The sequence below is a fragment of the Canis aureus genome, chromosome X, assembly GCF_053574225.1.
Source record: "Canis aureus isolate CA01 chromosome X, VMU_Caureus_v.1.0, whole genome shotgun sequence".
NCBI lineage: Eukaryota > Metazoa > Chordata > Mammalia > Carnivora > Canidae > Canis > Canis aureus.
In genome coordinates this window covers 43,223,928-43,236,789 of record NC_135649.1, presented here as the reverse complement: position 1 = coordinate 43,236,789, position 12,862 = coordinate 43,223,928, and the positions used below count along the sequence as shown (strand labels likewise).

At 35.3% G+C, this 12,862-nt stretch overlaps 1 protein-coding gene across 4 annotated transcripts in view; it reads left to right on the top strand.

The window, feature by feature from the left end:
• The window catches only part of DNAAF6 (dynein axonemal assembly factor 6), a 42,166-nt gene extending 30,768 nt beyond the window's left edge, over positions 1–11,398 (top strand). For 3 of the 4 annotated variants that reach the window (XM_077890016.1, XM_077890018.1, XM_077890017.1), the window contains exons 6-7: positions 6,477–6,562; positions 11,202–11,398. In XM_077890016.1, the coding sequence (XP_077746142.1) occupies positions 6,477–6,562; positions 11,202–11,331 (216 nt within the window). In that variant the 3' untranslated portion in view covers positions 11,332–11,398. Of the gene's footprint in view, positions 1–6,476; positions 6,563–10,209; positions 10,262–11,201 lie in introns of those variants that run through there. The other variant, XM_077890019.1, reaches the window with a different exon arrangement.
• Positions 11,399–12,862: the final 1,464 nt, after the last annotated feature.

Sequence of the window (12,862 nt, the reverse complement as noted above, 5' to 3'; positions counted from 1 at the left end):
TGCTTACTTGACATCTCTCACTTTAGCAGGCAACTCAAGCCTAACATGTCCAAAACAGAGCCCTTAATTGTCTTCCCCAGACCTCTTTTTCATTGATCTTTGTCATCTCAGGAAATGGCAAAAGCATTCACTGCACAAACTAAAAACGTAAATCATACCTCATTCCTTTTTTCCTTTATACTATCTGCAAGTCTTCTTGGCTCTACTTTCAAAATATATTCTAAATTCATCTAATTTTCCATTACCACTCCATTATCATGTTCCAAACCACCATCATCTCTCACCTGGACCTTTATGATTCCTTTCTCTCTCTCCTCCTTCCTTCAACAGTTGCTTCCTTGAAGCCTTTCCACTGTCTTCAGAGAGATCATTTTAAAAAGTAAATCAGGTATATTTTTAACTGTTTGAGGAACCTCCACACAGTTTTCCAGAGTGGCTGCACCAGTTCACATTCCCACCAACAGTGTATGAGGGTTCCCTTTTCTCCGCATCCTCTCCAACATTTGTGGTTTCCTGCCTTGTTAATTTTCCCCATTCTCACTGGTGTGAGGTGGTATCTCATTGTGGTTTTGATTTGTATTTCCCTGATGGCAAGTGATGCAGAGCATTTTCTCATGTGCATGTTGGCCATGTCTATGTCTTCCTCTGTGAGATTTCTGTTCATGTCTTTTGCCCATTTCATGATTGGATTGTTTGTTTCTTTGGTGTTGAGTTTAAGAAGTTCTTTATAGATCTTGGAAACTAGCCCTTTATCTGATATGTCATTTGCAAATATCTTCTCCCATTCTGTAGGTTGTCTTTTCGTTTTGTTGACTGTATCCTTTGCTGTGCAAAAGCTTCTTTCCTCAAACAGTTAAAAATATACCTGCCCTACGACCCAGCAATTGCACTGTTGGGGATTTACCCCAAAGATACAAATGCAATGAAACGCCGGGACACCTGCACCCCGATGTTTATAGCAGCAATGGCCACGATAGCCAAACTGTGGAAGGAGCCTCGGTGTCCAACGAAAGATGAATGGATAAAGAAGATGTGGTTTATGTATACAATGGAATATTACTCAGCTATTAGAAATGACAAATACCCACCATTTGCTTCAACGTGGATGGAACTGGAGGGTATTATGCTGAGTGAAGTAAGCCAGTCGGAGAAGGACAAACATTATATGTTCTCATTCATTTGGGGAATATAAATAATAGTGAAAGGGAATATAAGGGAAGGGGGAAGAAATGTGTGGGCAATATCAGAAAGGGAGACAGAACGTAAAGACTGCTAACTCTGGGAAACGAACTAGGGGTGGTAGAAGGGGAGGAGGGCGGGGGGTGGGAGTGAATGGGTGACAGGCACTGGGGGTTATTCTGTATGTTAGTAAATTGAACACCAATAAAAAATAAATTTAAAAAAAAATAAAAAATAAATAAAAAGTAAATCACATCACATCATTTCTTTGTTCAGAACCTTCAATGGCTTCCTACAGCACTTAGAACAAAAATCCAAACTCTGTATCTTGACCTATGAGGCCTTATATGATCTGACAACTACCTACTTTTCAGTTTCATCTGACACCACATTCTCTTCCTTGTTCATTATGTTCTAGCCATCCTGGCCTTCTTTATGATTCTTTAATGTGTCAGGTTATTTCCTGATACCTTGCTTCTCATTCTACCTGGAATACTCTTCCCTTAGATAATGACAGTTTTACCTCCTATTTTTTTCTTGTTTAAGTGCATCAGTCTGTACATCTAGAACCATATTACATTAGAGTAGTAAGTGTTGGTCATTATTTCCTCTCACTTTAATTTGAATGTTTCTGGGGCTTCCCCATTTGACTACTCATTCAGATGCTGACTTTGGGGTTGTGTGTTAAGGAACTATTCATCTATTCGGATTTTATTAAGAGTTCTAAGTAAGAATGGGTGATGAATTTGATAAAATGCCCTTTTAAGATTTGTAGAAGGGGAGGTGGGTGGGGGGATGGGGTGGCTGGGTGACAGGCACTGAGGGGGACACTGAGTGTTATACTATATGTTGGCAAATCGAACTCCAATAAAAAATATATATATAATAAATAACAAAAACTACTTTCATAGGAATTAAATGATGTGGTCCCAGGTAGAATGTTTAAAAGTGTATATAGGTCATATTAAAGGCTTGCTATTGTCATTTTCATGGTTCTTCACATTAAAAGTGCTATTTTATAACAGAAACAAAACAAAAAAACAACAACAAGAAACATTTGTGGAGATTATATGATACTTTTCCTTTTGATCTATTGGTAAATTTTATTAAATCTCTTAATATTGAACTACACTTGCATTTATTCATTATTCAACAATTATTTACTGAGTGCCTACGATGTGCCAGGTTCTATCCTAAGCACTGAAGATACCATAGAAACAAAACATAAGTTTATCATTGCCCTAGCAGAACATACCTTCTAGTGTGAGAGAAAAATGAACAAAATACATAAATTTTATTGTATATTGGAAGGCAACAGATGCTGTGAAGTAGAAAATAACAAGGGAAGTGATAGGGCATACTAAGGTTGTTAGTAGCTGCAATTTTTTTTAAGTAGGCTCCATGCCCAATGTAGGGCTTGAACTCATAACCTGAGATCAAAAGTCACATACTCTACTGACTGAACCATCCAGGCACCCCATAGCTGCAATTTTAAATAGTATGATCAGGGAAGGCCTCACTATGAAAGAAATATTTGTGCAAAGACTTGAAGGACATGCGAAAGTTAGGCTAGGAGGTTGGACAAGTTATCAAGACTGAAGAGAGAAATTTAATGTTAGAAGTATCAATAGAGAACAAAGAATTATTCTCAGAGAAGTAAAGAATTGGAAGATGATTGCAACAAGGAGGGTAACTGGTGGTATAGTGTGAAGACATGAGATTCATTTTTAAAAGCTAGAGGGAAGGGGCATGCCCAGGGATATAAATGTAATGGGAGGAAAAAGAAACAGGCACCACTTGAGAAGACTAGGGAGTGTCATCAAGGGAGATTCAGATTTCAAGAAATTGAAAGGAATATTCAGAGGCTGAAGTGATAAGGGATGATGGACTGTGTGTTCTGGAGGATCTATGGAAGTGTTTCACGAGTTGGTGGGTCATAGGAATTGGAAACAAAATGGGAGATATGAATATCCAGATGGTCATTATTAGGTTATAAACAAGGACTCGGGAGTCTGAGGCTCCTTGTGTTTATTGACAAATAGAGATAAAAGTATAATGTATTTAGTTCTGGTGTCTCAAGACAGCTAGTGGTAGTGAGGCTGTGAGTGTTTGAGGGTGATCATGGGGGCCAGTAGAGATATGGAGGTCCTATAGACAAATCTTATTCCAGAATGAACTGAGCTTACCCTGGACTCCTGTGAGAGAAAAGGTACAAAAAGAAGTACTATGCTTCCATGATCTCATAAGACAGGCATGACAATATAGTACTGGAATCTTTCCAAGTGGTAACATCATAGAAAACTTATCCATTAATTTAAAAAGATATCTATTGGTTTTGTGTCCTGGCTTTGGAGAACACATACCTCTATATTTTTATTCTTCAGAGGTAAATGTTTATATTATTTCAAAGTAGGGATCCATCAGTTTTAATATTTTTCATTTTCCTATAGATCTTTATTGCTCATGAGAATTTTTATAAAATACTTAGATGGCTGCAATGGGAAAAATGTCTCCATAATTAGACATGGGCTTCCATAGTTAAATAACAGGAAGTTAAAATACTGAAGCAATTTGGGATGAGACCTACCCAAACTTTTTCTGTTAATCAAAATTTCCTAACACTAAGTTTCCAATTGAAACTCAAATAGTCTTAACTTCTTTGCTAAGAATCAAATATATTGGAAGTAGCTGCTGTATTTCTGTCAAATAAAAATTTTTTTATAATATTCCAAATCCATAAATTAAATAAGATTATGTTTTAAATTTTCAGTCCAAACTCTCTGTCAATCAGTTTGAAGTCAATAAATAACCATGTCTATTTTCCAGGAATTCATTAAAAGTATTTCTAGGGCAGCCCCGGTGGCCCAGCGGTTTAGCGCCGCCTGCAGCCCAGGGTGAGATCCTAGAGACCCGGAATCGAGTCCCACGTCAGGCTCCCTGCATGGAGCCTGCTTCTCCCTCTGCCTGTGTCTCTGTCCCCCCCGCCCCGTGTGTCTCTCATTAATAAATAAATAAAATCTTAAAAAAATAAAAGTATTTCTAAAGAAGTCTGATTTAATGTTTCAGAAATTTTTCTGTTAAGATTCCTATTGAACCTTCTACCTTATGAGATATTAACGTGTATGATTCCACTTAATTTGTTCCTTCCTGTCCCTCCTCTGAAACCATTTTTAGTACACAATTTTAATTTTCTCAAGAGGAAAAATTAGTGAGTTGTTTCTGAATTACCCTTCACTAGAGTTGCAAGTGATTTTAAGAACCACTTTAAAGTTCTACCCAGGAGTTGTATCTAAATTTCACATAAGTTATAATTTTTTTCCTTTCTCAAATGTCATTTCAACCTTGGGGAAATTATCTTTTACCTTGAAAAATCTAAACATTTCATACTAAAGAAATAAATATTTATATGCCTTGGTCCAGGTGATATGAGTCATCCTGCAACTTAAGAACTTCTCAACTATCAGATCTGCAAGTTATTATAATAAAAATAGGTCTTTCTTTGTCCAGTAGAATGCTCTGGACATTTACTTTGATGTAGAGCACCTATAACTACCACTTTAAGAAATGCTCTATTTCTCTTAAAATATCTGTTATTATGAAGATTTGAATTTTCAAAATATAAATTAGGAGGTAATTCTTTGCCTAATGAAAATATTAGCCATAGGACATATTTAGGTAATAGGACTTCTGGAGTTCTATTTACAAATATTTTTATATGCATATTTAGTAAACTTAAAATATAAAACTCACATACATGTAATGGTCCACATATTTCATATTGTAAAAACACTTGCTCTCTTTAAGCTTCTTACAAGGAATTCCATTTTCTCCATTACTTATTTGATATGTATTTCCGTCATAACCTGGTGCTTTCATCCTTACCATTCCAGTTCTTAAATCACCAGATGTCTGATATTTCAAGTCTTCTAGCTCATTTTAGAGAAGGCTTTATAATTTACCTTAAACTTAGGTTGTTTTCATTTGTTTATAGAAACCATAGATGGATGGATGGATGGATGGATGGATGGATAGATAGATAGATCATCAACTTGTATCAAAAAGAGAATTAAGGGGCACCTGGGTGGCTCAGGGGTTGAGCATCTGCCTTTGGCTCAGGGCATGATCCCAAGGTGCTGGGATCGAGTCCCACCCACATCAGGCTCCCAGGGAGCCTGCTTCTCCGTCTGCCTATGTCTCTCCCTCTCTCTCTCTCTCTCTGTATGTCTCTCATGAATAAATAAATAAAATCTTTTAAAAAGGGGGACTTAATTAGAGTTAGAGATGAGGCTTTGTACTGTGGTAAAATACACAATATAAAATTTACTGAGAGTGACATGTAGTACATTGACAATGTTGTGCAACCATCACCAATATCTAATTCCAGAACATTCCATCAACCCAGGAAGACATCTGTACTCTAAACAGTCACTCCTTTTTTCTCCATCTCCAGCCTCTGACATCCACCAATCTGTTTTCAGTCTCTATGGGTTTATATATTCTGGATGTTTCATATGAATAGAGTCCTACAATATGGGCCTGGCTTCTTTCACTTAGCTTAATGTTTCAGGGTTCCTCCATGTAATAGTACTTCATTGCTTTTTATGGCTGAATAATATTCTATTGTATGGCTATACCACATTTGGTTTTTGTTTGAACACCTGTTTTAAATGATCTGGGGTAGGTACTCAGGAGTAGAATTGCTGGGTCATGTGCTAATTGAGATGAGACATTTTTCAGTAAAATCTTACCAAACCAATCAACAGTCCCATTTTTGTGTGTGTGTGTAAGGATCATGTTGTTGTCTTCTGTTAATAACTATTAGGGGCTCCTAAACTTCTCTAGGAATTGTGGTATGGGAGTATATACTGGGATACTACAGATGGCATCACCAACCCACACCCAACCTAAGAACTAACTACTTTTTATTCAAAGTGTCAACTGATGTAAAGTCCATTGAAAGCCCCCAACCTTAGCAGGTGCACTAGTCTATACCTTCAGACAATGAAAGTTACAAGCAAGTAACCAACATGTTCCTATATAGCATTGGAGTCAGACAGACCTTAGTTCAATTATACACAATTGCTCGTTGGCCACTCAGTAAACTTATCCGTATCTCAGTTTCACCATCTATAAAATGAGGGTATTCCTGCCTCTCAAGATTGTTATGAGGGAAGGGCCTAGCCCTGCACAAAGCTGGAACTTAATAAATGAGTTCTCATTTCCACTTATTTCCCTACACTCTTCACATTAACTGTTCTTCAAGACAGCAGTATTTTTCTTCTCATTTTCTCTTTCAGGTTAAAATTAAACTGCCAAATACGAACCCTTCTGAAATTAAAATTGATATCCAGGAATTGATCATTGACCTCCGTACTCCTAATAAGTGAGTACTACTTAGAACTAGAATAACAACAACAACAAAAAAGAACTAGAATAACATGTTATAATATTAATGAAACTTTAGTCAATATTCTTAAAGTGTACATTGTTATTTTGCATCACCCCTAAAGTCTGAAAAAAAGTGAAAGTCATTCAGATGTTTGATCTACATAGTATAAATATAAATGTATTTGGAAACACCTAATTTTTTTCTGCTTTGCATCCATACATTTGGAGTAGGTTGATATCACCAAAACAGTTCTTGACATTCAGATATAGTTTGCTTATCTGTGAGGAAAAATAATGAGAAGTGAAAATCTCTTAAGATGTAAGTCTTTCATGTGTTTTTTTGTACAATGATGGCATAAGAGAAGCAATATCTTTAAACTTTGTAGTTTTTGTGGGGATCTAAAGTTAAATTTGATTATACTTATTTAGAAATGAACAGAAAAATCTTGTCATCAATTACTTAAAACAAAAATTCTAACAACTAATTTATCACTAGCTCCTCAAGTAGTGCGAATACGTTGAAAAATAATACAGGTAATAGTGGAATAATTCAATTAAGCATTGATATTTTCAAGAGTCCTATTACACAGGTTCAAATTATCTTCCCAAAGCACAACATACAGTAAGATTCTGATATAAATATTATCTTGAAGCCTGGACAAATCAGTGCTGTCTCTCAAAACCAACTGTAAAGAAGGAATCCATGGAACCTTGTGTGTGCTAGATAAAATATCTAAATATCTCACTGCTAAAAAAAATAAAATATAAATAAATAAATATCTCACTGCTTTGTTCACTTTTCATCTCAATGTATAGCAGTTAGCACACTTGGGTTGATAGCAGTGGTTCTTTCTCTGTAACTCACGAACATTTCAAACTGGGTGTGGCTAGCAGTCAGCTACTGGCACCTTTTCTTTCTTACATTATCAGTATCAATAGTTCTCCCCTGTTGATCTTAGGACTTCAAAAAATAAAAAAAGTAGATCCTTTACACAAAAGACTTCTATGTGTAAACAACCCAGTGTATATACATAGCTTAACCTTGATTTCATTACAGCAGATGGATTTAACCCAAAATGATCTACAGATGAATATATATCAAATATTTTTCATTACTTTTATCATTTCCAAAATATATTCTCACAAGAAATTGTCTCATGTTATAAAAATTACACCCACTATTCCTACCATTCACTTCAAGGAGTATTGTACTTTTTAAATTCATATTATAAATGCTTCTATTCTCTCATACAATCTCTGCATGGAAAGTTGCTTAAATGAACAGTTAATCTTCCATAATATTGGTGTGCTTGTTAAAAGCACATACATATCTACACACCATGGAATTAATTTCCGTTCCCGTAGCAGTTCTCCATCAATCTTTAGGCAGCTGCTCTGTCTATGCTGTCATTCCAGATATCTATCAGAGCCCACTAAATGAAAGACTCACACAGAGATACCTGTCCACATAGAATGTGAGCTACACTAGAATTTTTGAATCATATACTGTTCTTATATATTAAATGCTCTGTGCAGAGAGGTGCTGTCTCCTGAGAAAAGAAATCATGAATTATTATAGAAGACTGAAGATAGGTTTTCATCATTTTTACCATTTTTCCTAAACACTTGAGCATTTTTTGGAGCCATGCTATTATCCAAAATTGTATTGTTGGAAATGTGTCTTTTTTTTTCAGTTTATTGATATTCACATAAACTTTCTTTAGTTTCTAATTTTGACACACTATAACACTGTTTACTCACCCCAAGAAAGGTAAGAGAAAATATCCTCCTGTTTGTGTATGTATAAGACAGAACAAGTGAATCTATTTTAATTGAATGGACTAGTAATATCAGTCAAATGATAGTTAACTGCATTAGAATTATCAATAAAACCCAGATTTTTGGAATTATACAACCTTAAGAAATAAAGCAATGTCTTAAATTTTTCATTTTTAAAAAACTGGTTGTTTTGCATTGTCAATTCCCAACATGGAGTAGATGGAAAGGAGGAAAGATAGGAGAAATTGGATAATTTCCCAAGGACTTTTGTCTTCATAAGAGGTTTCATTATTTTTTGAAGTGAATCCTAAGAATGTCATAAATGAATTCCATGAATGGGAAAATAAAAACATATTGTAAATAAAAGTATGAGTTAATTTTTGGTTGAATGCTGTTCAGATTATTCTCACCTTTGCTGTGTCCTTTAATTCAGATTGATTGAGAATTGACTGATACTCAAAGTGAAAAAATTTTTTCAAAATGAAATAGTGAAGTTCAGCTCAGTAGCTATTTCTGCACTTTGAAAATAGTTATGGTTCCAATAGAAAACTTTTAAAAAGCCATATTTATTTTAACCCAGATATTTAGATAAAATAATTTATTAACTATGTAAAATAAAAGCTGCATTATGTGAATATGCACAGAACAAGGTTGTCCTGTATTTAAATCTCTTGCAAGGAACATCACCTTGACTTTGCTAATATAAATGTAAGTATGCAAGTCTCTAGAGTTCATTTTATGGATAGTTTTTTTTTGTCTTTACTTTTACATATTATAGTCCACGTTTAAATAATTGCTAATGAAAATCAACACTGGATGAACATTTGATCAGTGCTTAAACTGTAGCTTCTTAAAAGCAAGTACACTATCGAAATAAAGGCTGAGGGATTGGGTTTAAATGTTTATTCATATGTGGTAGTGCTAATCTATAGTAGGTATTCAAATATTATTTTGTGGTGACCTATTTGCTTTTCATCCATTTATTTATTCACTCAACAAACATAGGTCTTCTGCTAGACACTGGGGGGACACGAAGATAAGATATAGTTCTGTCCTTCAATGAATTGTACATGGAAAAGTATTTGTAGATTTTTATTTTGTTTAAATATAAATCTCAACTCAGATATCAAGCAGTAAAACAGACTAGACAAAAATACTTCCTTTCTCCTAAGATCCTAAATAAGTTTCAGTTTCTGTTGTTCAAAATTTTAGTATGTGAAGCCATACTACTAAAGACTAGACAGAAATGCAGGGATAGATGGATCATTACAATGGCCACTGTCTCTTCTGAATTTATTTCTCTCTGGACAAAGAGGTGTAGATTATCATTGGAACTCCTTCTTCGGCTGATTTATAGTTGTCTTAGTGCAATGAAGCTACCACCACTGAGCTTTGCTTTATTTTTAAAGTGCATATATTATCATTTGTAGGATAAAGGATAAAGCAAATCTAACTCCAGCTCAACCTATATTATAAACAATTTTAAAAAGATAGACTCTAAATATTTTTTGCACCTGCTTTTTTTGAGATGCCAAATATAGACTATATTGAAATACATCACCATATCATTACTTCTGATAGAGAGAGCAGTTTTTCCTACCCTAAATATCTGGAATGGAACAAGAGTAACAGAAAATTTCTCCTTTAGGTTCCAGAGACATGTGATAAATACTTTTAATGAGCCCAATTTCCTGAACTTAAGTATTTGCAAATGAGTAAAGAGGCAATTGGTTTTCAAGAGTTTGTTTTCAAACACTAGTTATTTATATAAGTATTCAGTAAGTATCCCTAAAAAATACCAGATTACTTTACTAATTTGGGTCTTATGCCTTCTAAAAGAGTTTTTTGGTCCACTTTTTATAGAGATACTCAAGCCTTCTCTATGAAGAATGTGAGGTAATGAGTTTTGTGCATTTAATTTTCTTCAGCTACCAGCATGTGCTGACCCCATGCATAATACAGATTCATACCACTATGAGAGAATTATGGATGTCTCATCCCAGCAATGCATCTAAAGCATGCAGCTATCCAGCAACTGAGCCACAACTGCAAAATAAACCCTGAAATCTCTCACAAGGCTTTCATTCAATGTATAGTAGAAAGAACCAGAAGCAAGCCCAGAGTAGCACTTTCATTGATCTGGTATTAGAATTATTCCAGGCCGAATTTCAATAACTATACCTGTAGTGGAGACTCAGCCTAAGGTTGCATTAGCAGAATTATTATAGAACTATTCCAATTTTCAGATTTGTGTCAATCACATTCCATCTACACGTAAGCATGGCTGGCAACAGATCTATCCAACCAACTTAAAATTGCAGGGGCTCGGGACTCCTGGGTGGCTCAGTAGGTTAGTCATCTATTTTCAGCTCAGGTCATAATCCCAGAGTCCTGGGATCAAGCCCTGCATTGAGGTCCCTGCTCAGTGGGGAGTCTGCTTCTCCCTCTGCCCCTCCGCCTGCTCATGCTTATGCTTTGTCTCTCCCTGAAAAAAATAAATAAAATTTTAAAATCTTAAAAAAAAATAAAGTTGCAGTGGCTGTATTCTTCTGTCTATTATCCAAGCCTGAGACTATGTGTCTATAATGCAAAATGAGGTCAATTTTGGAAAAAAAAGAGTGGGGGATCAAAACCCCTGCTTGGACTTTTAAGGCCAAAACTCTGGTATATGATTTATGTTATTTAGGCATATTTTTGATCCAGTACTTGTACTGTCTCATATTGTTCTTTGGTTCCTAATCTTCTGATACTTTATATTGCTTTCCATTACCTTATTAAAAGTGACATCTTCTGGATTTCACTTTAGGAAGCTGATTCTGGGTTTTTATCCTGTCTTGTTTTGTTCTGATTTTTAGGAAGTTGTTGATAACTCTTCCTCAACCTGTGGAATGCAGCAGTGCCAAAGCTTTCTATATCCTGGAGACTGAGACTCTTGAAGTCACCATGACTATGAAAAGAGAACTGGATCTCATTAATTTCTTCTAAAACTTCATGAATAAGGAGGAAAAATGGCACAATAGCACTGATAAAAAATAAAACTTTGAAAAAATTGGTTAATGTTTTCTATCTTATTATTCTGACATATTTCTGAAAGGGTCTAAATTCAATTAAAGTGAGATCCTGATATTTACAATCATGTTTATTACTCTGGTGAGAAATATTGTTTTCTCATATTCATAAGTTATTCCATTTTTATAGCAATAGCTGGATAAAACTGACAGGTTAGCCAGTTAGATTACTGCATGGCCAATTAAAACTGAAATATTGGGCAGCCCGGGTGGCTCAGCGGTTTAGTGCCACCTTGGCCCAGGGCCTGATCCTGGAGATCCGGGATCGAGTCCGACGTCCAGCTCCCTGCATGGAGCCTGCTTCTCCTCTGCGTGTGTCTCTGCCTCTCTCTCTGTCTCTCTGTGTCTGTCATGAATAAATAAATAAAATCTTAAAAAAAACTGAAATATGACTATGAAATGGTTGGTCCACTTATTTCAGGAGTCTGAAGAACTTAAGCCAATTAATTATACTATGATGCAATCAGTTGCATTGCAGTTGGACATTATTATCACCAGAAAAGTTTATTTGGTTGCCTTTTCATTGATTTGATCAAATGATCTACAGTGTTCTCTGGTTAGGCTCTCACAATTCTGGAAAATATAAATAACAAAGGATTATAAATAGTTTGGAGCACCATACTAACAACATGTTTTACTTGAATAAGCAATACTTCAGAGCACACAGCATTATTTAGCTTCCCCAGTCCTGCTCTTGATATTTGGATCTAGTTAGGTTAAAAATAGTCTTCCTTTTGTGCACTAATAATTACTAACAATGCCTTTTGAGGTACTGTATGTATATTTAGTATCGAAATCCTTGACATTTAAAAGGAATATAAATAAAGTGTAGTGCATTCATAAAACTTGTTCTTATTTCCTATCTTTATTCATAATTGATCATACCTATTTTTATTTTTTTTATTTTTTTTAAAATTTTTTTTCAATTTTTATTTATTTATGATAGTCACAGAGAGAGAGAGAGAGAGGGAGAGACATAGGCCGAGGGAGAAGCAGGCTCCATGCACCAGGACCCCGATGTGGGATTCGATCCCGGGTCTCCAGGATCGCGCCCTGGGCCAAACGCAGGCGCCAAACCGCTGCGCCACCCAGGGATCCCGATCATACCTATTTTTATGAATTATGTCAATGTCTTCTGCCTCTTCTAGACTGTATTTCCTGTTTATTTCAGAATTATGAATAAATCACATTTTAAAGCTCATTTAAGTAGGCTTCACACATCACTGTAGAATTGTGAAGGTAACAGTGAAATTTTGAGAAGAGATGAAAAATTGAAAGATGTTTATCACTTCTGTATGATTAAAGGACTAAATATTCAAGCAGATGTTTTCTGGACTTACTTTTGTTGATAACTACCAAGTGCCTAGTTTGTGATGATCTAATAGAAGGAAAAGACTGAGATTTGGGCCAAAGTAGTTGTGTTAAAACCTTGAGTTGTAGAGAATTTG